Source organism: Delphinus delphis, chromosome X (genome assembly GCF_949987515.2).
Source record: "Delphinus delphis chromosome X, mDelDel1.2, whole genome shotgun sequence".
Lineage (NCBI taxonomy): Eukaryota > Metazoa > Chordata > Mammalia > Artiodactyla > Delphinidae > Delphinus > Delphinus delphis.
Genome location: NC_082704.1, coordinates 56,916,661 through 56,941,567, shown reverse-complemented (window position 1 = coordinate 56,941,567; position 24,907 = coordinate 56,916,661). Strand labels below are relative to the sequence as shown.

Genomic DNA, 24,907 nt, shown 5'->3' with positions numbered 1-24,907 from the left:
AAAGATACTTTTTAAAATACACACTTTGTGTTGTTAAAAATATACATAGCTCCTGTGATTCCTATTACATACAATTCATACTATTTTCCCAATACCATAGCTGTGTCACAACTATAGTATATTTAAGCAATGGTATGAGTCAACAAATTTAGAAACAATCAGCACAGTTTTTGAAAAATCATCAAATTGATTATTGTCCAGTAACTGACTGATCAATCTTAAGTCAAAATAGCAGATCTAAGGTCCTCAGATAGAGAATACTGTAATGTAATACATTACCCATTCATTTCAACATGCTTACAGGTAAAGGCTCAGAACTTTGCTAAGTATTATAGGTGATAGAAGAGAGGCTTGCTGGGAAGACTGGATAAACAGAAATTGAAGGCTAAGTGGAATTGAAGACTGAAATGTGTGGTACAAACAATAAGTGCTATGGAATTTCAGACGAAAGAGAGCTAGTAGGTGGTCACTGGGGAGGATTGTGAGTTGAGGCTTGAGGCATGAGTAACAGTTGACTAGAGAGAGATAATAGAGGAAGTGAGAAAGTGAAAGTGTAGGTGAGGATACCAGAGAATACAAAAGATTTTCTCAAGTGACAAAAGGAGACAACAACCTCCACTGAAAAATGTATTTAAACAGGCAAGGTGGAACAAGAAAATAGTGAGCTCTAATGCTAGAATAAGTTTTATTAGATTCCAGAGGCAATGAGGAGACACAGTAGCTGCATCAACAGAAGAAGGACATGAAAGAAATTATATAAATGCTAAACAGGGTTATAGAAACCAAACTGGGGTAACATATTTCAAATATCACAAGGGAAAGGAATATAACTATGAATTCCAAATCAAAGCAAAGACTGGTATATAATTATTAAATAATGGACAAATAATTCATATATAAGTAATACACTATATTTTTTAAACCGTTACATTTCATAATAGTTAACTCTAAAGAAATTCCACAATAGTGTTGCTGAGACTGCAAAAGCAAAATACCTTTTGAGTAATGGAACAGTTAAGTATAAACATGCACACACACTGCAGCAAATATTCTTTCACTGTAATGAGGACTATTTACTACTGTGGTCTGTCCTTCCCACCCCTAAACCCTTGCAATTATCCCTACTCTGCTTCCTTTTTTCTACATAGTACTTAAAACCTTCTGAAATACAATTTATTTGCTTATTTTATTTGTTTACCGTGTATGTCCCCTGACTACAAAGTGAGCTCCACAAAGGCAAGGATCTTTGCCTGTATGGTTCCTAATATATGTCAAATGCTTACATCAATTCCTGGAACAGAGTAGGAACTTCAAATAAAAATATCTGTTAAATGAATAATTGAATGAATGGATGAATATGGGAATTTTATTAAAATTAATTATAATCTATTGCATTCTCAGTTTAAAGAAGCAAGATATAAAGAGTTGTTTAAAAATAGGTGAAAAGGAGAAAGCAGGAGGTACCATGTAAATATTTATATGTTTAACTACCTTTATCTTCCAATTTTCTTGAATAATTACTTTGATTTGAGTGAGAAGTTGAAAGATGAGGTGTGTGAAGTAGAAAGAATAAGGAGAATTAACTATAACTTGACAGGAGATCTTTTCCTTCATTGAAAGGGCATATCACTTATTTTCACAATATAGAAGGGTAATTAAATAGGCAGAGAATGAAGCGTACACTTGTTCCACTGGGTTTTGTGTTGTAAAAAAAAATCCATCTTTGCATACATATTATATGAAAATTTTAATGGAATAATAATCATTGAATTGAGATTTTACTTGTATTGATTTTACATAAATATGAAGGGAAAAATTTAGTTAAAAAATTTTGTTTATAGGCAATATTCTAAAAAGAAAAAGAGCTACAAAACAAGAATTATAAGATTTTATATCAAACTCCATCTATCAATGATCTATTCTTTTTAGAAAAACTTAATTCCCATCCGAAATTTAGATGACCAAGGTCATTCACCTTTTAAAAATATAAATATTCATGAGTCCAATTTATTTTCCTTAAAGTTCTAAATATTTTACATGAGAAAAATTTCAACCTCTGATAGACCAGACAAGTATCTTCTTTTTTGACATAGTTTTCACATTTTAAATATGTGTCTACGTACAAGTTAGTAACTTTAAAAAGGTCCACCTAAACAGATATGGAAAAAAGAAGAAATGCTTCTTAAGAGTAACATTATCTGAATTAAAAATGTCTTTCCACTATATTTTTATTTGTATTCCATGGTTAGTTGTTGCACTTGTACTATGACTTCTTCAGAGACTCAGTCTGATGACTGCAGTGGCAGATTGATTTGTGATATTGTCCTATTGCTTTCTTATTTTGGAGCTATGGATTGAGGGTCTGACAGGCTTTATATTTTTACAAAAGTATTAGAGAATGCTATTAATCTATTTGGAAAATATATTTTTTCTTCTCTTGGTGCCATCTTAGTTTGAAGCATAAACTATAATCCTTTTTAATAAGCTGGACTCTAATCCCAGAACTATAGTTAGTAAACCTAAAAAATACATTCAACTACAACATACACCATTATTGAGCACTTTCAAATTTATTTCATTTAAACCCCAAAATAACCATCAGTGGTACATATTATTATCTAGATTTTTGCAGATTTGGGAATTGATGTCTAGAGCGGTTAAATAATTTGCTTAAGGTTACACAAGTAGTAAGTTGTGGGACATGGTTTTAAATCTAAAAAGCCTACAGTATTAACCACAGACCACATGCATACATGAATCCATGAATCCCATGTTCAAGTGACCTTTGTAAATTTAATATTTAAATGACCCCTGCCTAGGTGACTAACTTTTAAAAAATTTCAGATTCTATCTGGTCAGCAGTGTAGGTCCAGCATATGACATATGGCTTATTGCAACAAATATAACTCATACAAAAATAATTATTAAGCTACAGACTGTGGCCAAGATAAACAAGGTTCATATTCTCATGGAGTTTAAAATCTGGTGGTGGAAAAAAAACCACAAGCAAACAAATAAATGTGCTACTTTGGGTTAATGTTTTGTGCAAGAAGAAAATTAAATAGAGTAGTAGGATAAAGAGCAACTTGGGCTAGAGAGGAGTTTTTAGATAGAGTGATAAAGGAAAACCTCTCCCAAAAGAGGTGACATTTGAGCTGTGCCTTGAATAGTGAGACACATATACTACATACATAAATACATATCTATATAAAATATCTATATACAGTTATATCTCTAGACATAGGTGTTTTTAAAAAGTTCACAGAACTTCACTTTTACATGTTCAAGATATGAGACAATTACACCAAAATTAATAAAAAAGTAGGCTAAACAAATGGCCACTAAATAATACTCTCTTGCTACTATCATGCATTCATGAGCATTTTACAAGTTTAGTTTAGTGTTTAGATTTATGGTTTTAACTCAGAAGGTTTCCTTCCTATTTATCAAATTAAACTATTGATTTACAAATTTATTTCATTTGAAACTAAGTAAGAAAAAAACACTCAAATTAAAAAAATTTAGAGGCATGTAAAGGGTCATTTCTCAACAGTGTTTCTATCATTATTTTTTACAATTATTTTTATTTTATTGTTGTAAGGACACTTAAGATGAGATCTAAATGTAGCTTTGTAATATATTTTGAAAAGTGGAAGTGTAAGGCTTTCAAGTCTGTCCTCTTTAACACTGATTTGGTTGAGTCCTTTGTGATTCCACTGCACTTCACTTTATTGCACTTTGTGGATACTGTGTTTTTGCTTTTTTTTTTACAAATAGACGGTTTGTAGAAACCCTGCTTCGAGCAAATCTATTGGTGCCATTTTACCAACAGCATTTGCCCATTTCAAGTCTGTGTCACATTTCGGTAATTCTCGCAATATTTTAAACTCCTTCATTATTATTATATTTCTTATAGTGTGATCAGTAATCCTTATTGTTACTATTGCGAAAAGATTACAACTCACTGAAGGCTCAGCTGATGGTTAGCTATTTTTAGCAATAAAGTGCTTTTAATTAAGGTATGTCCATTTTTTTTAGACATAATGCTAGTGCACACTTAATAGACTACAGCATAGCATAGACATAACTTTTATATGCACTGGGAAACCAAAAAAATTGTGTGACTCACTTTATTGCAATACTTGCTTTATTGTGGTAATCTGGAACTGAACCCAAAATATTTCTGAGGCATGCCTGTACATCTTTTACCTCCTTAGTTAAGTTTACTCCTAAGTATTTTATTATTTTTGATGCTATTGCAAATGGGATTATTTCCCCAATTTCTTTTTCAGATAGTTCATTGTTAGTGTATAGAAACACAGCAGATTTTTGTATCCTGCAACCTTACTGAATTCAGTCATTAGTCTTAACGGGGTCTTTTGTAGAGTTATTTATGGCTTTCTGTGTATAAGATCATGTCATCTGCAAAGGGAGATCATTTTACTTTTTCCTTTCCAATTTGGATGCCTTTTATTTCATCTTGCCTAATTGCTCTGGCTAGGACTTCCAGTACTATGTTGAATAGAAGTGGTGAGAGTGAGCATCCTTGACTTGTTCTTGATCTTAGAGGAAAGCTTTCCATTTTTCCCCATTGAGTGTGGTGTTAGTTTTTGGCTCTTCATATATGAGCTTCATATATGAGCTATATCATTGAGGTCTTATCCTTTTATTCCTAGTTTTCTGAGGGTTTTTATCATGAAATGGTGTTGAATTTTATCAAATGTTTTTTCTGCATCTATTGAGATGATCATGTGAGTATCCTATGTTATTTTAATATATTGCATTACAGTAATTGATTTTCACATGTTGAAACATCCTTGCATCCCTGGGATACATCCAACTTGGTCATGATGTATGATCTTTTTAACATGCTGTTGAATTCAGTTTTCTAGTATATGTTCAAGGATTTTTGCATCTACATTCATCAGGAATATTGGTTTGTAGTTTTCTTATAGTGTTTTTTTAAGTTTTTAAAATTTAATTAATAAATTAATTTATTTATTTTTGGCCACATTGGGTCTTCCTTGCTGCATGTGGGCTTTCTCTAGTTGCAGCGAGTGGGGGCTACTCTTCGTTGTGGTGCACGGGCTTCTCATTGTGATGCTTTCTCTTGTTCCACAGCACGGACTCTAGGCACAAAGGCTTCAGTAGTTGTGGCATGTGGGCTTCAGTAGTTGTGGCATGCGGCCTCACTAGTTGTGGCATGCAGCCTCACTAGTTGTGGCTTGCAGGCTCTAGAGTGCAGGCTCAGTAGTTGTGGTGCATGGGTTTAGTTGCTCCACAACATGTGTGATCTTCCCAGACCAGGGCTTGAACCTGTGTCCCCTGCATTGGCAGGTGGATTCCTAACCACTGTGCCACCAGGGAAGTCCCTCTTACAGTGTTTCTGGCTTTGGTATCATGGTAATGCTAGCCCCTATAAATGAGTTTGGGTGTGTTATCTCCTTTGTTTCTGTAGCTCCCAGAGGTTTAGTATATGCTGTGTCTCATCAGGACTCTGAGACAAGTGAGATAGAAACCAGTTCTTCAGATAGCACCTGTAAAAATTAGGATATTGGATGGTTGGTGCATGTCTTTCCCTACTCAGGAAGAAGCCGTGAGCTGAGGGTTTCCTCCCAATCATATGGTTCTGTGCCAGGGGTGGGGATTATGATGAGAAGGTATCTCCAATTTTCTTACCAGTTTAACTTGGCTAGTTTCATACTTGCCCTGAGTGCAGGAGCCTCTAACTTTTGTCTTGATTTCTCACAAAAGGAACTGAACTGTGTATTGCTGTTGAATTGGGATGTCACGTGGGGAAGGAGAATCTTGCTGACACCATTCCCATTATTACTTTTTATTTATTTACTTTTTTTTGCTGTATGCGGGCCTCTCACTGTTGTGGCCTCTCCCGTTGCGGAGCACAGGCTCCGGACGCGCAGACTCAGCGGCCATGGCTCACGGGCCCAGCCGCTCCGTGGCATGTGGGATCTTCCCAGACCAGGGCTCGAACCCGTGTCCCCTGCATCAGCAGGTGCACTCTCAACCACTGCGCCACCAGGGAAGCTCCCATTATTTTTTTAAAGAGAGTAAAACTAGAGTTTCAAAGGTTTAGTTTAATATTATTTTATGTGACTCGTATTGCTCTTTTTTTCTGAGAGGAACACATTGTATTTTTGGTGGTTTTAAATTGTATTACATGTTTAAAACATGGTGTTCTCATGCTTTCACTGGATTTCTTAGAAATCCTGAAATTACGTTATTAGCAGAATTGAAAATATATTGCAATTAACCTAAGTGAGTAGATCACTAAGTATCAATCTGTATTTTTAAGTTCTCCTTTCTGCTGAAAGTTACAATATGAGAATATATTTTAAGAAAATCTCAGTGTATAGATAGAAGTGACAGAAAATTAGAGAGGATTTAATTGAAATTGTAAATAAATCATGTAGCTTCATCGACCTGTAGCCTTTTGGGAAAAAAGTCATTTAAAAAGTTTGGTGGAGGGCTTCCCTGGTGGCGCAGTGGTTGGGAGTCCGCCTGCCGATACGGGGGACGCGGGTTCGTGCCCCAGTCCGGGAGGATCCCACATGCCGCAGAGCGGCTGGGCCCATGAACCATGGCCGCTGAGCCTGCGCGTCTGGAGCCTGTGCTCCACAGTGGGAGAGACCATGGCAGGGAGAGGCCCACGTACCGCAAAAAAACCCCAAAACCACAAACCAAAAACAAACAAACAAAAAAGTTTGGTGGAATTAATTTTCACAATATGGCTCAGTTATTGCTAGACAATGGAGTCTGATCAGTGTACCACCAACCACTAGAACCAGGACAGTGTTTCCCAACCTTGGCTCATCATAAGACCCACTGGGCCATTTATTAAGAATACTATTTCCAGGTTTTCCTCTAGAGCTTCTGATTCAGTATATCTTGGGTAGTATCCAGACATTTATTTTTAACAGGTCACCGTTACCCCCAATGTACAAACTCCAATGATTCTTATGATCAGGCAAGGTTGGGAAACACATACTGACTGGACGGATCTTCACGTTACTGACTTTTCTCCAGGCTTGCCCTTCATTCCAGGGGCTGAAGAGAATAGAGTTGCCATTAGAATCCACTTGCAATGACTTACTTAAAAGGTTATACTTCCATATCCTTCCAAAACTGACTGAAACAGATAATTAACTACATTCATCCTTTCACTTTCCTTTTAGTCAGACCCTGTTGCAGGCAGGTTGAGACTCCAACTAAATCTAAAAAGAAAAAGGCGTTCTTACTCAAAAACAAAACAAAATGAAAAACAAAAAGCTGAGGACTTCTGCTGAAAACAAACAGTATCTTTTCCCCTTTCCTGATGCTACTATGAGGCAAAATACTAAAGATAGTGGAACTACAAGCCATAAAAGACTTGAGTTCTAATCCAAATTCAATCATTTACTAGATATACAATCTTTTCAAGTAACTTAACCATCTTGAATTTAGCTTTTTCATCTATAAAGTTTCAATAGAAACGCCTACCCTATCTACCTCTCTACATTTTTGCAAGGATTAGAATGAGATAATCTAAGTAAAATGCCTTTGAAGTATAAAATACTATACATATGCTAATATGATTTTTACTATTGAAGAGCCACAACCTAATATGATAGTTTGTTATAATAAGAACAACCAGAACCATTTGTAGTTTTCAAAAGTCAAAAAGACACTAACCAGATTTTTAAAATTCTATAGTAATTCCCTAATTTATATAGACTTACTTTGATTCCACAAGTGGCAGCATACACTCATACAGTCTGATTATACAGAAAACAAGCAAATGAAAATTCCTAATTTCTTCTGTATTGGTAATTACACTACATTTTCTCAGTTCCAAATGCGCTCTTCTATACAATGTTTTTCATGGGACTCTGCAAAGTATATTTCTGCTTACCAAATGTCTTTGAATGAGATTCTGACAATAGAGAGCAGTAGAAGGAGACTGGAAGGCTGAGGAAGAGAAGATGGTCCTTCCTGTTTTGCTTCCTATTCCTATCAGTATCACCCAAGGGACAACCCTTCGTCCTGACATTGGTTGTTGGTAATAGCCGCAGCTGGTTCCTGCTTTTCTACACTACCAGAATCAACCTCATTGTGCCCCCAGAGGTACCAGCATTAGCTGGCAGTGTACAAAACTCAGAAATGAGTCCCATCTCAGCAAACCTCTCCTCTAATTTTGTAGTTTCTGAAAATACAAACTTATCTTTGTTTTCCTAGTCCAAGGGGTGATAGTTACTTTCCTGAATTTAACACTCTTGAAGCTTCACAGTTTCCTTTTTGCTTTTTAAAATCCTCTAAAACCTGTCTAAATAATTTATCATATTAAATTTTTCTGGCGAGTTTTCTGTTTTCCTGCTTGGACCCTTACTGATACTAACCATCAATTTAACAATCAGTTTCACAAAGATGACTTTTCAGGATGGTGTGCATGGACAGTAACTGTAATATGAATAGAATGTTAAACACAGTGTGTATAATGATGTCAAGATATATACTAGTGAGATAGAAAAAAAAAAAGCAGCCACCGTCATCCAAAATTAAATGGATGTTCAGAGCTAGACCACAATATTATTACATGCTGGCCTGGCACTCACAGTCAGGCTATTTTGTTCTCTTGTTGAACACATTGTTTAATTTCACAGACTACAATCTAAAACAAGATTATTCAGAGACTATGATAAGATGAAACAAAACAAGGCTTCTTCATAATTTTGCCTCAACAGACAAAACCAAGTTTGCAATGCCACACGCAAAATACCCTATCACAGAATTGCTCCCACTTTCTCACAGCATCCAATCTAGAGCAAATCCTCACTTCCTTATACCCTCCCTTAAATCACCCAACCAAAGCCCAAATCCTCCAGTAAGTTATTTCTAACATCTTCTTACTTTGATGTGTCATGGTTCTCCATGGTATGTGTTTTCCTTTGCTGCAACAAGTAATAAACACAACTTATTTAACTACTGGTTTATTCTTAGTGGGTTTGACTGAGGGACACTGACACTGGTAAAATTTTCCTTGGAAGTGGGTGAGAGAATTTTCAGAGGCAATAGTTATATTCCATTGTGTATATAAAGTGTGCTTCCAGAAGAGGCTAGAAAGTGACCAACATGGGCGTTTCTCATAATGGCATTTTATATCTGATTATGTAATTATTTCATGAATACCTCTCTTCTTATTAAATCTAGGTCATTAGCTCCATGAGAGCAGGGAAAACATCTGTTTTTTCTCACCATTGTATCCCTAAGATCAAGCACAATGTCTGGCACACTGTGGACCTGTGTAGTACAATAGAAATATAATATTAGACACATATGTAGGCTTATATTTTCTAGTAGCAACATTAAAAAAATGAAAAACTGATGGTAAAATTAATTTTAATAATATACTTTAACTCAATGTATTCAAAATTTTATTTAAACATGTAATTAGTATAAAAATTGAGAATTTTACATATTATTTCTACTGTACAAAATCTTTGAAATCATGTGTATTTTACATTTATAGTACATGTCAGTTTGAATGTTAAATTTTCATCATACAAACTTGATCTATATGTAAATTTCATAAGATTTACAGTTGAAAAAGAAGATTCAAATACCTAAGTTTTCTAATAACTGAATTGGTTTTTTTTAAGCTTTATTGAGGTATAATTAACGAAAACTAAATTACACATATTTAAATTGTACAATTTGATGTTTTGATATGTGTATATGCTCAAGAAACAATCTTGGACGAACATACCCATCATCCTTAAAAGTTTCCTAATGCCCCCTTTCAATCAATTTGCCATACCGTTTGCCCTCTTACCTTACCATGCAACCACTGATCTGCTTCCTGTTTGCATTTTCAATAATTTTATATAGATGGAAGCATACAGTATGTACCCTTTTTACATCTGGTTTCTTTCATTCAGGCTGATTATTTTGAGATTCGTTCTTGTTGATGTGTGCCTCAATAGTTCATGTTTTTAATTGTTGAGTACTATTTCCCTATATGAACAAAAACAATTTGTTTATCCATTCACCTATTAATGAACATTGTTTGTTTCTAATTTTAGGCTATTATAAATAAAGCTGCTATAAACATTCATGTACAAATCTTTGTATGGATATGTGCTATCACTCCTCTTGGGTAAATACTTATCAGAATAGCTGGATCATAGGGTAGGTGTATGTTTAGCTTTTTAAGAAACTGCCAAACTGTTTTCCAGAGTGGTTGTACCATATCACATTCCCACCATCAACGTTTGATTGTTCCTTTATCTCCATATCTTTGCCAATATTTGTTATTGTCAGCTTTATAGTATTATATTTTCGATTCCTTCATATCCTTACCAAAACTTGGTATAATTAAAAAATTTTAGCTATTATAATGAGTGGTCATATTGTGGTTTAAATTTACATTTATCTTGTGACTAATGTTGTTGAGCAGCTTTACATGCTCTTATTGGCTATCTCCATATCTGCTTTGGTGTAGTGTCTGTCAAATATTTTGCCCACTTTTTTATTGGGTTGTGTTCCCTTATTACTATTATTATTATTATTTAACATCTTTATTGGAGTATAATTGCTTTACAATGGTGTGTTAGTTTCTGCTTTATAACAAAGTGAATCAGTTATACATATACATATGTTCACATATCTCTTCCCTCTTGCATCTCCCTCCCTCCCACCCTCCCTATCTCACCCCTCCAGGTGGTTGAAAAGCACCGAGCTACTCTCCCTGTGTTATGCAGCTGCTTCCAACTAGCTATCTATTTTATGTTTGGCAGTGTATATATGTCCATGCCACTGTCTCACTTTGTCACAGCTTAACTTTCCCCCTCTCCATATCCTCAAGTCCATTCTCTAGTAAGTATGTATCTTTATTCCCATCTTACCGCTAGGTTCACTGGCATTTTTCACAAAAGTAGAACAAAAATTTTCACAATTTGTATGGAAACACAAAAGACCCCAAATAGTCAAAGCAATCTTGAGAATGAAAAATGGAGCTGAAGGAATCAGGCCCCCTGACTTCAGACTATACTACAAAGATACAGTAATCAAGACAGTATGGTACTGGCACAAAAACAGAAAGATAGATCAATGGAACACGATAGAAAGCCCAGAGCTAAACCCACCAACATATGGTCACCTTATCTTTGATAAAGGAAGCAGGAATGTACAGTGGAGAAAGGACAGCCTCTTCAGTAAGTGATGCTGAGAAAACTGGACAGGTACATGTAAAAGTATGAGATTAGAACACTCCCTAACACAATACACAAAAAGAAGCTCAAAATGGATTAAAGACCTAAATGTAAGGCCAGAAACTATAAAACCCTTAGAGGAAAACATAGGCAGAACACTCTATGACATAAATAACAGCAAGATCCTTTTTGACCCACCTCCTAGAGAAATGGAAATAAAAACAAAAATAAACAAATGGGACCTCATGAAACTTCAAAGCTTTGGCACAGCAAAGGAGACCATAAACAAGGCCAAAAGGCAACCCTCAGAGTGGGAGAAAATATTTGAAAATGAAGCAACTGACAAAAGATTAATCTCCAAGATTTACAAGTAGCTCATGCAGCTCAATAACAAAAAAAACAAACAACCCAATCCAAAAATAGGCAGAAGACCTAAATAGACATTTCTCCAAAGAAGATATACAGATTGCCAACAAACACATGAAAGAATGCTCAACATCATTAATCATTAGAGAAATGCAAATCAAAACTTCGATGAGATATCATCTCACACCAGTCAGAATGGCCATCTTCAAAAAATCTAGAAACTATAAATGCTGGAGAGGGTGTGGAGAAAAGGGATTACTCTTGCACTGCTGGTGGGAATGTGAATTGGTACAGCCACTATGGAGATCAGTATGGAGGTTCCTAAAAAACTACAAATGGAACTACCATATGACCCAGCAATCCCACAACTGTGCATATACCTTGAGAAAACCATAAGTCAAAAAGAGTCATGTACCAAAATGTTTATTGCAGCTCTATTTACAATAGCCTGGAGATGGAAGCAACCTAAGTGTCCATCATTGGATGAATGGATAAAGAAGATGTGGCCCATATATACAATGGAGTATTACTCAGCCATAAAAAGAAACGAAATTGAGTTATTTGTAGTGAGGTGGATGGACCTAGAGTCTGTCATACAGAGTGAAGTAAGTCAGAAAGAGAAAGATAATTACCGTATGCTAACACATATATGTAATCTAAGAAAAAAAATGTCATGTTCCCTTATTATTGAATTTTGAGAATTCTTTCTGTATCCTGGACACAGGTTCTTTATCAGCTGTACCATTTGTAATTATTTTCTCCCTATCTGTGGTTTGTCTTTCATTCTCTTAATGCTATCTGTTTATAAAAACAACTTTACTACAGTATTATGTTTACAAAATATAAACAGTTTTTCAACTGTAAATCATGAAATTTACATAGAGATCAAGTTTGTACGATGAAAAGTTAACATTCAAACTGACATGGACGATAAATGGAAAAATACACATGATTTCAAAGATTTTGTGCAGTAAAAATATGTAAAAATCTCAAATTTTATACTAATTACATGCTTAAATAAAATTTTGAATATGTTGAGTTAAAGTATAGAGTTCAATGATTTTTAGTACCTTCACTTAGTGGTGAAAACATCATCATTTATCAGTTTTAGAACATTGTAATCTCTGTAATATATCTCTCATGTCTATTTCCAGATATTCCATATTCCTAATCCCCAACCTCAGGCAACTACTGATCTATTTCCTGTCTCTATGAATTTGTATTTGTCTTTGGACATTTCATATAAATAGAATCATATAATATGTGGTCTCTTGTGTCTAGCTTCTGTCACAGTGCATAATCTTTTTGAGGTTCATCTATGATGCATCATGTGTCACTAGTTAATTCCTTTTTATTACTGAATTTTATTACATTGTATGGATATACTGTACTTTGTCTATCCATTTACAAGTTGATGGACTTTTATGTTGTTTCCAATTTTGGACTATTATTAAGGCTGTTACATCAACTGCTGAACACATGCATTCAATCCCACATGTAGAAGTGTTTTTGTTTCTCTTTGGCAGATACTGATGTGTGGAATTGCTGGGTTGTATGGTAGTTTATGCTTGACATTTTCAGAAACTACAAAACTGTTTTCCAAAGTGGCTGTATCATTTTACATTCCCACCATCAATGTATGATTGTCCCTTTATCTTCATATCTTTGCCAATATTTGTTATTGTAGAGAGTGTGAAATACCTTATTTTGGTTTTAATAGGCATTTCCTGAATGACGTATGATTTTGAGCATCTGCTCATGTATTTATTAAAATTTTATGTATCTGCTTTGTTGAAATATCTGTTCATATCTTTTGTCCATTTTATGATCAGATTGTTTGTCTCTGTAAGAGTTTTTTGTATATTCTGGATACAAGTCTTTTAATGGATAAGTGATTTGTAAGTATTTCCTTCTAGGCTGTTGCTTGTCTTTTCATTTTCTTCATGGTGTCTTTTGAAGTGCTAAAGTTTTGAATTTTGTTGAGATCCAATTTATCCATTTTTAAATTCTATGCACTATACTTTGTTGAACAGACTATTTTTCTCCTCCGCAATGAATTGTCATAACATCTTTGTATAAAATCAATTGACTATAAATATAACAACTTATTTCTGCACTCTCAATTCAGTTCCATTGTTCCAAAGCTATCTACCATACAATAACTTGAGCTATCTTTCTAAAAGTCTGCTCATGTCTTTTTATTTTTTTACTTTTGAAATCCTTTAATAGTTTCCCTTCTAAGGAAAAGTTACATCAAAATCTCCTGCATGTTAAAATGCAGATTAATGGGTCCTATACAGACCAACTGAATGAGCTTCTTTGAGCAAACTCAAAAAAAAGTTTTCAAAAAACATTTTAATGAAATTCTGTTATATTAATATTTTAAGAATCATAAGAGTTGTAGCAGAAAGCCAGAAAATAGTATTGTTAAAATATTAGTTACTCATCACTTCTAAACACTGAAATACACACAAATAATAAATAGTAATGTAAATTATTTAACTTTGAGATGTTTATATCAATCATGATTCAATTCTATGATCAAATTAACTGGGCTTATTACATGTAGAAAAATTATAGTATTTTATGAAATACCTTTAAAATTTTTTTTAAACTACAAAAATCTGCTCAAAGATTATACAATGTGCTGGTTACTGCATTTTATTTAAGGTTATCTTTTTAGTGTATATAAATATTATAATCTCAAAATATGTCCTTCGAGGTTAATTAACTTATTGAAGTGCAGTTTTGCCAACTTTACAAATATCATAACAACTTTCTCAATGGCATTCTTACTAACGAGACAGGGGAAACCCATTTGCTGCTTTAAATGAAAGATTACTTACTGCTCTTTTTCTAGAACACCCTGTAATCCAAGGCACAGTAAGGTTTCCTGAAATCTGTGGAAACAACAAATGGAATCTCAGTAAGGTATGCATTGACACTATTGGAATGCTGATCAACACCAAAGAATTCATACAAGATGTCAAGATAGGTCTGCATTCAGAGCATATCTCCCATGTGGACAATGCTGTTACCTTATTGAAAGCAAGAGATTTAAAAGGCTTTCCTTTGTGGGAAAATTCAAGAAGTAGTGCAGTTGCTCTGAAAATTCAAGAAAATTTTGAAGACATTTTTCGGGCCTGGAAGTACCCAGTTTGGAAGGTTTGGAAATCTATGGACAATAAAATTATTATAATAAAAATGCAGTGTTCTGTGGAATAAATGTTACAATAATTAAATAATTAACTATAGTCATCATACTGTATATTAGCTCTCTAGGTTTATTCATCTTACATAACTGCAAGTCCCTTTTTACATAGAAACTACTAAGGTGAATAGCTAGTAACACCTTATTACATCAGCATTGCTGCTCAAGGAGATAGATGCTACTCTCATAGGATTCTGGGGAGTGTTTAAAGAGATCAAGGTGCTTCTGTGAGCTATGGCTCAGGTTAGTCTGGACTTAACCATACCTTTTCCTGGGACACACAAGAATTGGGGAGTACTCCATACTCTCACTTTGCCCTCTCCTCCCCTTCCAAACATGTGCTTCCTGAGAGACCGACAAGTCAAATCAGCCTTGCTAAGTGGTAGTGGTGGTGGGAATGTGGTATTCAATCAAACGTTTATTGGTTTTGATAAATTATATTCAGTGATGGCCAATGAAGTGATGATCAAACAGTCAAAGTAAATAGTAGAGTAATATCCTCAATTATTCAAATTTCAGGTAAAAGAATACTGTCCCTGGCCACCAGACCTTCCATTTTACTTTGAGTTCAAAATGCATCAGTATGGTAGGGACAGGCTAAAAATGATATAAACTCCAAATAATAGTTGTAAGGAAAATTTTTACTAAAGTTAAAATCCCATTATGGTAAAATGACAATTAACTAGAATCCTTGAGGGTCATGAGAAGGTTTGAATAATTGATTTTTTTAAATGGTGAACAAGAGTGAAGAGAAAATTTCTACAGAAAAATTCTTTAAAAAGTATACTTCTTGTCCTCCCACTAATACTTGGTATATGATACAATGTTTGCAAAGTAAATTGACTGCTAGTCTCAATGAAGGAGGTAAATCTGCTAAAATAATCACATAATATACTCTTGAAAGAATAGAGATATCCAACTATTTTGGAATATTTGTGCACATACTTCCATCTATTAGTGAGGATATTTTAAAACTGATTATGTAAAGTTGCTAGAGAAAACATGTTAAACCAAATGCATTGCAACCACCCCATAAACTAGTAACTAATAAAAAGTTAACATGAAACCATAACAATGATACACATAATAAACATGGTAATTGAATTTCTTTAAACATGGACCTTATATATTTTAAGAATATAAAATGTGGTTTCTTGATTAAATCAGTTGTATGTAACCAAGAAAATGGAAGACTCCTATAAACACCTTAACATACAAATATTATAAATTCCATGTATTTGGGAAGAGATGAAGTTTCATTTTTTTGTTTTATAATTCTGTGACACCAGTTACATGATACTCAAATGTTATATTCAACTACCCTCTATTATTTACTTTAAATCTATTCTTCAGTTCCTTATGTTTCTGCTAAAACTTAAGAATGGCCAAGCATAGTAGCTAAATTTGTAGGCTTTTTTGAATCATAGTACTGTATAAATGTTTCCCTCAAATTTGGAATGTTTTCTTTGGTGCGAGAATGATGAGAAGGTTTCTCCCTCACCAGAAGCTATAAAATACAGTATTTAAAATGAGTCGGAAAATATACTTATCATTTAAGTGATATTTAAGTTCCAAACACACTTTTCAACACCCTGGTTTGGAAAACTGCAAAATGAATCTACAAGACAAGACTAATTTAACAAATATATTAGAATTTACATATCCAAATGAGTACTTTGTGTTTCAAAATAAAAATCTTTGGAAGTTATAAAGTCATTACAGTGATGTTGCTATTGTTGAAAGCACTTTGGGAACTTTTCTTTTGGAGTTGTTAGTTCATGACTCACCTAGATATTCTGTCTCATTCATATTCTCTTTGTTTTAACTGAAAATATAACAGCTCAGATTGAACATCCATATTATTCACTAAACGTGTCTCAGAATGAATTCTATTTTCCAAAATCAAATTTTCCCTGAAATGTTTGTCACCACTGAAAGCACTTATAAGAATCCCACAGGTCCTTAAAGCAATTGTAAAAGAACTTCAAAAACTTTTTGACAAATTGAACATTATTGAAATAAGTATAGATAACTTTCCAAGGTAACCAATTTGAATTCTCTTCAAATATTTATCAGGCATCTCTGTACTAGGTGCTGTTTTAGGTGCTACAGGAAACAAAAAGATGGATAAAACATAATTTCCTGGAGGGCAAGAACTATGATCTAGAGGGAAAGATAAGACTGGTATATGAATGATTGTAACACAAAGATAAATATGATAAGTGCCACAAGGGAGGTACAATAAATGAAGTGCAATAGGAGTTAAAGACACGGCAAAATTACATCAACTTGAGAATTTATATCTCAGCTGAACCTTAAAACATGAGTAGAATCTTGATAGAAATAAAAGAGCATTCCAGGAGTAAAGAATGGCATGAATACTGTGGAATAAAAGGATAGGGTGTGTTTGGGAATGGTGAATTCAGCTAGAACTAGAAAGGGAGTTAGGGTCTTTGTGGAGGCCATGAATGCCAAGGTACATTTATATCTAATTCTATAGAAAATGGGGAGTCATTGAAAGTTTTTAAGCAGATGAGTTATATGGTCAGAATTGTACTTTTATACATTAGGATGATTAATGTGACTAAATGTGTATAATGAATTGAATAAGTATGGAAACTTTCACAATAATTTAGGCAAGAGGTAATCTAGGCTTGGAACTAGGTTAAAGGAGGTAGGAATTGAGAAGAGAAATATAAAACATATTTCTAAAGAAAGGTCTTGTGCACGAGATAAAAGATAACTAGACAGTCTGGAGATTACTGGAATAGTCTTTTTATGGCCATCATAAAACTGCCTCCACAAATGGTTGTCCTGCTCAAACTAATGGAGAGTTGCAGAGTCACATCTTTGAATGTGAATGCAAGGAAGTGCCTAATGTTGGAAATCTGCTTCTCTTGGCTAAAAGTGGATACACTAACGTATGTAACACACTAATTTTAATGTAAACTGGAGTCACATCATATGGATAGTTAAGATTTGTGAATCCAACTATAACACTTACCTTTCTCATGGAAAATTATACTTAAAATAGATACCATATATCAGAATATTAATTATACTTTTTATACACACATTATTATACATGGTTATACATTCACAGGAAAGCATGCATATAGTTACTTTTGTGGATGATTTAAGGAATTTTTAAAAGCATTTTTACTATATTTCATTTTATACGATTTAGACCCTACATATGACTCTGTTGTAATATTTCTTCTAGACTATGAGATTCTTAAGGACAAAGTATCATGTTTAAAACAATTTAGTCTAATTATTTTTATATAGTAACACAGAGAATATACACAAAAAAGCATTTGTTTGATTTCAAAAATCTTTGTTAGAAAGACAATTCTACACATATCATAGGTATTATATTTTTAAAACTTCAGGGCAGTTCATGGGTCTAACAAAGCTCTTATCTGAAATATACTATATTTTATATAAGCCAGGAAAATTAAGTATATTATTAATAAGCATATGCTTAAAGAGAAATTGATTATCTGAAACCCTCAGACAATAACCATGTCTCTCAGCAAAGTTCATCAGTAAGTGATTCATAAATTAATGTTTTAGCTTTCCATCAGTTGTTTTGGTATCACTTGAGCATTAAAACCTATCAAACCTATCAAGCATTCTGCTTTAATCAGCAGGGCTTCATAGACGTCTTTCAATTATGAATTATAGAGCATAGAGGACACTGCTGGGCGTGTGGTAGGCAATCAATAAATATATGTTGATTGAATTAACTTGTGCCTTTATTATTAACTAGCTTCACTTGCCATAATTCAAAAAAGGCCAAGAGTGGAAATATACAAGAGACCATTATATAGGGTAGGCAGTTGGGAGGAAGGGGATTCGTTGTTTCTGGTTGAGAACAATGTGTTCTGGAGCAAAGAAGAAAAGAAGTACTGGCTTATTTAAAAATATTTCCCCCTCGTCTCTCTACCAAGTCTAGAAAAGCTTTCAGAAACTAAATAAGCTTACAATTGAAATTTTAATATTACTACTTTTGGCTAAGGAACTAACACCCTTTTTTAAGCATATGGATTGTTCTTATATTAAGTCATATGAAATTAGTGTTTAGAAAAGTTTACTAGCCTGACAAATTCTTGTAATTGACAACCAAGATGCATTTGTTTTTTTCTATATAATTTTACTAGTTAAAAATTCACAAACCATAAGAGATTAAGATCAGAGAAACTGGAATTCTGAGACATTTCAATGGAATTATAAAAAGTACACATACATGGCATAACAGCCTGATTTCACCACACTGATTCTAGAGATACTGGCTGTTAAAAATAATGGAAGGATATAAGTAAAATAATATAAATTATTATGTGGAATGATTAACTTCTGATGCCAAGGACCTGGGGAGTTTACAATTATAAATCTGGATCCCCTGAAATATTTTAAAATATTATCTCAATGCTACTCATGTAAAAAAAAATTGAGAAAATATAAAAATTCTTTACTAACTTTAGAAAATAAAGTGTCAAATGTTAGCTTTAAGTTCTACATATATTTTTACAACTGAAATTAAATGTTTTATTACATGTATACTCAGAGATCAGTTCCTTAAAATACAGCAAAAGATTTATAGCTCTTACCAAGCTACAATCCTTGCTGGGCTAGACTAGCATTCTTAACATGAATCATGGTTTCATGTCTTTGCTTTTGCACATGGATCCATGTTGAACCAAAACATAGGCATTTAAAAGAAATCAAACATCCTGGTTGTTTGTTGCACTAACACTATATGTACTGATACACTTACTCTGTAATTTAAAAAACAAACAGCAGAGACAGCAGCAAGATGAAAGTTTAAGCAGACCTAGAGTCTCATCCCTCTTCCCTGGAAACATCAAATTAAAAACTACAGATTGACAAGGATAACATCATGGTAGAAATTAGTCAAATATCTTACAGCAACCAAGCAAATAAACAACAAGAAAAAGCCATACTAAAAATGTAGGAAATTTCACAACATTTTAAAAAGTGTCACACTCTCTTCCTTGTGTAGCATGACATGGATCAGGAAAAGTATTGGCCTTGTCACCAGTCCCCTTATGTGAACCAAAGAGAACAGAGTAGACAGAATTTACAACATTCTAACCTGGCTTTGGGCTCCTTGAGAGATTCATCTCTTTAGCTCCTAACTTGGAGCTCACATAGCCAAAAGTGGGACGACTCAGATCTCAGGCTAGGAGAAGTAGCAGGAAGCATCAGGCAAGACTCAAGAAAATGGCAAGAAGACTATAGACCCACATACACCTGGAGAAAGAGATTACTGATTGATGAATATACTAGATCATCTAAGGGTCTAGGATAAGCAAGAATGAGAATATTCAGGAAATAAAGATATTTAAAAGTAGCTGTGTACAGAGGGGAGTCAGTACAAAGCATGCACACAGGACCAGGGGAGACACATGCCCAGGAAAGGCCTACAAAGACCTTAAGCCTTTACACCAGTCTAATTAGTGAAAGTCTTCAACTGTGCAGACCCAAAGACTGGGGGAAGTGGTGGTTTATTCAAATGCCCAATTTAAAAAAAGATCACAAAATATACAGAGAAATAGGAAAACATCAGCCATTCAAAAGAACAAAATAAATGTCCAGAAAATGTCCCTGAAGAAACATGAACATTGGATTTACTACACAAATACTTTAAAACAATTATATTAAATCTGCTCAAAGAAATAAAGAAAAACAAAGAAATAAGGGTGACAATATATGTATAAAATGAGAATATCAGCAGAAATAGAGATTATAAAGGAACCAAACAGAAATTTTAGAGCTGAAAATACTGTAACTGAATGGAAAAATTAACTGAAGGAGTTCAGCAGAAGACAAAAGAGGTGGAAGAAAGGATCAATGAACTTGAAAAGAGGTCATTTCATATTATGAAGTTTGAGGAACAAAAAGGAAAAATAATTCTTATCAATAAAAATGTAAACAGGGCCTAAGAGACTAATGGGACATCAAAAGCAGACCAATATATGCATTATATAAGTCCCAGAAGGAAGAGAGAAAGGCAAAGAGACAGAAACATGATTTGAATAAATACCTGAAAACTTCCTAAATTTGAGAAAAGTAATTGATATACAAATCCAAGAATTTTAAAAAACTCCAAGTAGGATAAACACAAAGAATTCCACACAGAGACACATTATAATCAAACTGTCAAAAGACAAGGACAGTGAAAGAGTACTGGAAGCAGCAAAAGTGACTCATCACATACAGGGGATTCTCAATAAGATTATATGGGGATTTCATAGCAGAAAGCTTGCAGGCAAGAAGGAAGTTGGATAATATATTTAAAGTGGTAAAAGAAAAAATTATCAGCTGAGAATTATATATCTAGGAAACTGTCCTTCAGAAATGAAGGAGAGGGCTTCCCTGGTGGCACAATGGTTGAGAGTTCACCTGCCGATGCAGGGGATACAGGTTCGTGCCCCTGTCTGGGAAGATCCCACATGTTATGGAGCCACTGGGCCCGTGAGCCATGGCCGCTGAGCCTGTGCTCCGCAGCGGGAGAAGCCACAGCAGTAAGAGGCCCGCGTACCGCAAAAATAAAAATAAAAATGAAGGAGAAATTAAGACATTTCTAGATAAATATAAGTTGAGTGAGTTTATTACCACTAAATATGCTCTGCAAGAAATGCTAAAGGGAGTCCTTCAAGTTGAAATGAAAGGACACTAGACATTAAATTGAAGCCATATGAAATTATAAATTTCTCCAGTAAAGGTAAATACATGGACAAATATAAAAACAAGTATTAATGTAACATTTGGTTTGTAATTCCACTTTTCATTTTTCTACAGGAATTTAAAGATGAAGGCATGAAATAATTATAAATCTGTTAATGGGTACACAATATATAAAAATGTTAGTTGTGATATCAGTAAAATGGTAGGACAGAACTGTAAAGGATTAAAGTTTTTGTATGCAATTGAAGTTGTTACTATCAATTTAAAATAGATTGTTATAACTTTAAGACATTATATGTAACCCCCATGGTAAACACAAAGAAAATATGTATAGAATATATACAAAAGGAAATGAGAAAGGAACCAAAAAGAGTTACTATAAAAAAGACAGTTAAACAGGAAGGAAAGTAGTAATGGAGGAAATGAGGGACAAAAATATTTAAGGCATTCAGAAAATAAGTAACATAATGGCAATAGTAAGTCCTTCACTATCAGTAATTACTTTAAATGTAATTGGATTGACTTTCCCAATTAAAAGACAGATTAGAAGAATGGATTAAAAAAACAGTATCCAACCATAGTCTGTCTACAACAGACTCACTATAGATCTAAGGAACCTTACCTTACACCATATACAGAATTAGCTCAAATGGGACAAAGGCTTAAACATAAAAGCTAAAACTATAAACTTTTTAGAAGAAAATAGAACAGCTTCCTGATATTGGATTTGGCAAATGATTTCTTAGATATGACACCAAAAACATAAGAACAAAATAAAAACTAGATAAATTGAACCAGATCAAAATTAAACACTTTTGTGAATCAAAAGGATACTATCAGTAGAACAAAAAGGTAACCAATGAAATGGCAGAAAATATTTGTAAATCATATATCCAATAAGGAGTTAATATATAGAATATATAAAGAACCCTTACAATCTACAACAATACAGAAGCAATCTGATTTTAAAAAGGCAAAGGAGGATCAAATTAAAGGAAAGAATGGAGTAGGGAGGAAATGAAAGTATAAGAAGAGAAAAAAATACAAAAGAGACTGGAAGAAAAACAATAGAAAAATCAATGAAAACAAATTTTTTTAAAAGAGCAATACATTTAAAAAGTTCAGGCAGATTGACTGTAGTATGTTGACTGGTGACTCTCAAAAAGATATGTCCATGTCTTAACCACTGGAATCTATGAATGTGACTTTATTTGGAATGAGGGCCTTTGAAGATGTAATTAAGTTAAGGATCTTGAGGTGTGATCATCCCAGGTTATTCAGGTGGACTCTAAATCCAAGGACTAGTATCCTTACAAGAGAAAGAAGAGAAGAGATGAGAAAAGGTCATGTGAAGATGGAGGCATAGATTGGAATTATGCAGTTACAAGTAAAAGAATACCTGGAGCCACAAGAAATTGAAAGAGGCAAGGAAGTATTCCCCCCTTGAGCCATCAGAGGGAGTATGACCCTAATGACCCCTTGATTGCAGATTTCTTGACTCCAGAACGGTGAGAGAATAAGTTTCTACTGATGTAAGCCACTCAATTTGTGGTTATTTGCTATAGAAACTCTAGGAAATTAATACACTAACCAAAGGAAAAGGAAAGAGAAATGAGGAACACAAATTACTAAAATTAGGAATGAAAGAAGGCACTCTCTACCAAACTTAGAAACATTTAAAACATGAAAAGGGAAATTATGAAAACCCTTATGCTAACAAACTAGATAACTTATCCAAAATAGATATCTAGAAAGACCTAAAATCCCCAAAGTGATCCAAGAACAAATAGAAAATCTGAATGGGCTTAAACAAATAAAAAAATTGTAATACCAAAATCTCCAACAAAAAAGTCTCAGCGGGCTTCCCTGGTGGCGCAGTGGTTGAGGGTCTGCCTGCCGATGCAGGGGACACGGGTTTGTGCCCTGGTCCGGGAGGATCCCACATGCTACGGAGCGACTGGGCCTGTGAGCCATGGCCGCTGAGCCTGAGCATCCGGAGCCTGTGCTCCACAACGGGAGAGGCCGCAACAGTGAGAGGCCCGCGTACCGCGAAAAAAAGAAAAAAAAGTCCCAGCTAAGATGGCTTCATTGGTGAATTCTACCAAGCATTTAAAGAATTAATAACAATTCTTTACAAACTAATCCAAAAATCAGGAGAGAACACTTCACAACTCATTCTATGAGGCCAGTATTGCCCTGATATCAAACCAAAGTATTATAATAAAGAAAGCTATAAGCCAATATCTCTTATGAATATACCCCAAGAAATCTTCAACAAAATAGAAGCAAACAAAATCCAGCAACATGTAAAAAGGATTTACACCATGTTTAAGTGAAATTTATCCCAGGAATGCAAAGTTGACTGAACATCTAAAAATCAATTAACATAATATATCATATTCCTAGAATAATGGACAAAAATCACATGATAACCTCAATGGGCATAGAAAAAAACATTTTAAAAAGATTATTCACAATGACCCACTGGGACTTATCCCAAGAGTTTATGGTTGGTTCAACATATAAAAACTAATCAGGAGTGAAGCCACTAAGATGGGACATAAGTCTTTCCTGACTTTGCTCCCTCTCACAAGAACAAATAACAACTATTACTGGACAAGACATCACAGAGAAAATCTTAGAACACTGCAGTGAGGATGGAGCAGCCCCTTGCACCACAGAGAACAAGACAGACCACATTAGAATGGTAAGAGGAACGGCTACATGCTGACCACATTGCCCCTCCCCCAAGCTGACACAGCACCACACCAAGAGGTTTCCTCTGAGTCTACAGTTCTTCCAGTGGAAAGACAGCACTCAGGGTAGACATCCAGCATCCCCTGCATTGTGGGTCACTTCTTGGTATTCCCCACTCTGGTCTATCCTACAGGGATTATGAGGTAATTTGTGGGGCTTGACCACTATGAATCTGATTGTGATGGAGGAAAGGGGAGAGGCTAGCAACAACCAGAACTTGAATCTTTGTAGACCAAGTTCCTACCTGGAACACCCAAGTAGTGGCTCCAAACGGTGGCTTTGCTCATCTGCAAAGCCAAGTCAATGGCATAGTCTGACCAGGGAACTTGACAGGGTGCAGGTCTGCCTGATTTTGGTCCTAAAAGGAAGAGCATTCCCATCCTGGAGCCTGGTCTTCCCCGACTCAGGCAGGGTAGCTGAGTCATAGCCCAATCTACTGTTGAGCATAGCTCCCAGCCCCACCTGATCAGAAAGGCTGGTCAGAAGACCTGAAAACTACATAGTCCAACAACACTCAAGCAGAGTATGGCAGGCAGAACTGATCACCCACAGAGAAAACCTAGGGGCACCGTTCAGCCAGAAGACTTGACGAGGGGGTCAGCTGATTCAAGATGACAAATAAAGAGCCTTGCCTAGCTTGGAGTCAGTTTACCTG

The 24,907-nt window shown here is 34.6% G+C and overlaps 1 protein-coding gene across 1 annotated transcript in view; it reads right to left on the bottom strand.

Moving 5' to 3' along the window:
* Window positions 1-24,907, bottom strand: part of HDX (highly divergent homeobox) — a 173,307-nt gene that overhangs the window by 86,973 nt on the left and 61,427 nt on the right. The window contains exon 4 of the mRNA XM_060002196.1: window positions 14,417-14,470. Coding sequence (XP_059858179.1) covers window positions 14,417-14,470 — 54 coding nt within the window. The remainder of the gene's footprint in view (window positions 1-14,416; window positions 14,471-24,907) is intronic.